We start from the raw sequence: 3,968 nt of genomic DNA on the forward strand, positions 1-3,968 counted from the left end.
ATACAGTGTAAGTAGGAATCAAATAACGTCGGGCGTGGATGAAAAAAAGTGGTATTTGTAACATTTAAAATCAGGACATTGAATCAGAGGATTGATTCCATTAAGTAAAGAGAAACCAGGTTCATGCGGACTTCAAATTTTGTTTCTCCCTCTATTCGTTTTCTCCTCCTCTTTTGCCTTTCCAAAGTATTTAAAGAGCATTCGAATGAGGAAAACGGGGTAATGAATTTTGAGATAGATAATAAAATACAATAAAATTGGGATAAATAATATAATATAACATCATAAAGTAATAAATAAATTTTAGATAATAGGATAAATCAATGGAATTATTCACGGTCGCAATTAATGATAATAATTAGCTTCGCTAGATAACAGAGGGTGAAAATTATAAGTTAATAATAAATTAATTGTGACAAGTATATATATTGAATCGCGAAGTGTAGAAACTTTGCTAAGTTACAAAAGATTTGTTTGAATACAGGATGGGGCGCAGGAACGAACTGGTACCGCTCGCTATAATCCTGTTGGCTCAACCCCTACAGGCACTATTGGGGTACGATTGCGGAGGCATATCTATGAACGTCACTACCATATCGGCAAATAAGGTAGGCGAGTGTGACATACCGTTGAAAAATCCAGAGGAGAAGGAGGTATCGCTCCAATTACTCCAGCTAGCAGAGTTCGGCAATACGGAAGTATTTAAATGTCGAGTGGAAATAAATCGAGTGGTAACATATTGTGGAAAGTGGTACCATGCATTCGTGGTGATAAACGGAAGAAGAGAATACATTTTGGAATTAGAATATAGACAATGCAAGAGGCTACATGAAACTGGCAGTCTGAAGATGGGCTATAATGCAGAATTGGAGGGATTAACAAGGAACGCAACGCACTATAGGACGATCATGTTAGCAGGAACTACTACGGCGGATGGAAAGTGTGCAGGAACGCAATATAGTGATCCATTTGGTACCTGGGATAATGTAATTGTAGAGGCGACCGTTAGGATAACGGTCAGGAATTACTTTGCCACAGTGGAGCGTACAAGCAATAGGGTATTTCTTAGCAGTGGAGCAAGATGCGACTGGGCTGATGGAGGGTGTATAGATCAGACAGGAAGTAACACATTTTGGGAAGTCATAAGAGAAGAATCATGTCAAACAGCGAGTCATATAATTTTGTACGAGGGACCTGGTACGTTATTGTCTGGGGAAAAAGGAGAACCGGAAATCTATACAATCAATGCAGAAGAGATAACATTTGTTCTAGCGAAAAAGATGGAAAAAAAGATATGTGGGTACTAGTGATGTAACGAATATTCGCATTCGCATTCGCATTCGCATTCCTATTCGCAAAAAACGATGCGAATATTTAGCGAATGTATTTAACGAACAAAAAGGAAATTATTATATGGTTGCATATGAAATGATAACACAACTGATAAGATTTATATATTTTTATTTAACCATACTTGAATTTAAAAAAAATATTATGGAACAGTCTTGGTAAGCAACTAAATTAGAAACACTTTCTCTTTTGTTCTTGGTAGTCTAATTAAAATATTAACAAAATCACAACTTAACTCCACCACAGAAAAAATAATGAATGTCCATGCCTTACATACATTTTGAAAAAAATCTAATTCTAAATTCAAGTATCTTTTGTGAAAACAGAACTTCAGAGATCCAATCAAATCTAAGTATAATATTAATTTATAACCTTTTTGGCTTTAATTATATATTTTTCCATCCCACTATATATTTTCTAAGAATTAAATATGATAATGAAATATAAACTTAAAAAACCAAATAATGAATACTTGACTATTTGTAAATAAGCTTTTTACAAAAAAAAAAAAAAAAATATTTATTTCTCTTTAAAACAAAAGTAAAGTTCTAATATTCATAATGTTAACATTTGGTTTCAATTGCACATTTTTTCATTAATTTTCTTTTTCTATGAATTAAAAATAATGAAATATAAACTACACAATTATAATTTGCTAATAACAAGTTGACACAGTTGACTATTAAAATAATTAAACTCGCTGTAACTTTAAATTCTTAGTAATTAAATTGAAGTAAAGGAATGTTAAATTTTAAAAATAAAAGTTTTGAAGCTCTTTCTCCGTGCAGCCTGTTTCGGTGAGGTGTGTAGAGAAGTCCAGCTCCACTGAAAACTCTTTCACTGGGGACACTTGTGGGTGGAGTTACCAAATATTCTCTGGCTACAGGAGAAAGAATACCATATTTATTGCTATTAACTTTCCACCAAAGAAGTGGGTCTTTTTCATTTTCAATACGTTTATCCAATACATATTCATTAATATTTTTTTTAATTAAAACTTCTACAGGATTTGGAATTTCATTTTCTAATTCTTCCTCGCTTTCACTTGAGTCCATCATCATTTTCATAGTTTCTTTTAGTGATACAGATTTTTCTGAAAGACTGGCACTGGAGCCAAAGTTTTCCTTAACCTGATTAGTCATTTTAGGACGCTTTGAATTTGAACATGAAGGAAAGCTTAAGTCCTCATTTCCAATTAAATCCAAAATATTTTTCACGACCTGATCTTTGGTTGAAGGATTTTTGAAAAATTTCGATTTGTACCTAGGATCAATAAAAGTTGCTGTAGCAAATAATTTGTCGTTTTCCAAGTGAGAAAATCTGTGATTCATTCCTTGTTTTAAAACGAGTATAGTTTTTCTAATGCATTCTTCAGATGCATCATATTCATCAATCACCTTTTCCAGGGTGGCCAATAACGGAATCACAGACGATATGGAAACATTGGCTGCACTTAGTTCTCGTGTTATTTCTTCAAAAGGTTTAAGCAATGTAATTTATTTTTCCACAACTATCCATTCATCTGAACTTAGTTGTGAAATTTTGTTGGTAGTGGAAGCATAAAGGCACAGTGAATCTTTGTTTTTTAAAATTCGTTCTAACATGTAAAAGTTGCTATTCCATCTCGTAACACACTCTTGGATTATCTTGAGCTTTGGTTGATTAAGTTTTTTTTGTAGATTAGCAAGTTCATCTTGAGCTACATTAGAGTGGTGAAAATGTGTTGCTATCTTTTTACATTTGTTAATGACTGCAATGATAGATTCTTGTGACTTAAGCCCTTCCTTAACAACAAGTTGAATTTGGTGCGATAAACAATCAATATTTTCAATATTTAATAAAGAAATACCTTTTTTCATGTTAGTGCCACCATCCCTAACAATACATAATACCTTTTCTTTGGGAATTCCCCATGATGACAACATAGTTTCTAGCTTTACGGCTATATTTTCTCCTGTATGTCGCCCATCATTAAATACTTCAGATTTCAAAACAATCATTTTTCTTTCAAAACTTTTGGTAATTCCGTGACAAGTGAAACTTATCAGCGATACCCCAAAGCAAGAATCAGACCAGATATCAGTTGTAAACGCTAGTTTTTCAAATGATTTGGTTAATTCCAGAATTTTATCTTTTACCTTGCCATATAATTTTTCGCAAATAAACGAAGTAAAATATTGCCGAGTTTTTAAATTATCCGAGGGGCACACTTGGTAAATCAATCTCACAAATCCAAGGCATTCCACAAAACTAAATGGTAAGTCCTCCAGTGCAATCATTTCGCCAATTAAATTATCCAGCTCCAAAGACTTGGTGTTGTTATCCCATTTTTTATTTTTTTCGATGCAATCACCTAAAGATATTTGCTTAAGATCGATTTTGGTACATTGTCGCGAAGAGGACGCCAAAGAATTTATTTTAGCAGCACCTCGCTTTTCATGCTCTCTTCTTTTCAATTCGTCATATTCATTTTTGTGTTTAGTTTCTAGGTGATTTCGCATAGCACTAGTGGTCCTGCCTTTGCGCGAGTACTTTTTATCACACAACTTGCAATTTACATTTTCAGCATCATATATTGTGAAATAAGTCCAAACTTCGCTAACACGTGCTTTACTCAT

At 33.3% G+C, this 3,968-nt stretch overlaps 1 protein-coding gene across 1 annotated transcript; it reads right to left on the reverse strand.

The window, feature by feature from the left end:
• Nucleotides 1-1,521: 1,521 nt before the first annotated feature.
• LOC128668860 (zinc finger BED domain-containing protein 4-like) lies at nucleotides 1,522-3,968 on the reverse strand. The gene is made up of 3 exons (XM_053742666.1): nucleotides 2,879-3,968; nucleotides 2,249-2,821; nucleotides 1,522-1,553 (listed from the first exon to the last, which is right to left on the reverse strand). The coding sequence occupies exons 1-3, from the start codon at nucleotides 3,966-3,968 to the stop codon at nucleotides 1,522-1,524; spliced, it is 1,695 nt and encodes a 564-aa protein (XP_053598641.1).

The sequence above is a fragment of the Microplitis demolitor genome, chromosome 10, assembly GCF_026212275.2.
Source record: "Microplitis demolitor isolate Queensland-Clemson2020A chromosome 10, iyMicDemo2.1a, whole genome shotgun sequence".
Classification (NCBI taxonomy): Eukaryota; Metazoa; Arthropoda; class Insecta; order Hymenoptera; family Braconidae; genus Microplitis; species Microplitis demolitor.

Excerpts from the sequence above, each read along its gene's own strand:
- LOC128668860 (XM_053742666.1), bottom strand. The coding sequence starts at position 3,968 with ATGAGTAAAGCACGTGTTAGCGAAGTTTGGACTTATTTCACAATATAT. Across the intron at positions 2,822-2,878 it reads CAACAAAATTTCACAACTAA|AAATAACACGAGAACTAAGT; the intron begins GTTCAGATGAAT and ends AACCTTTTGAAG. Across the intron at positions 1,554-2,248 it reads AGTTAATAGCAATAAATATG|ACTACCAAGAACAAAAGAGA; the intron begins GTATTCTTTCTC and ends TATTTTAATTAG.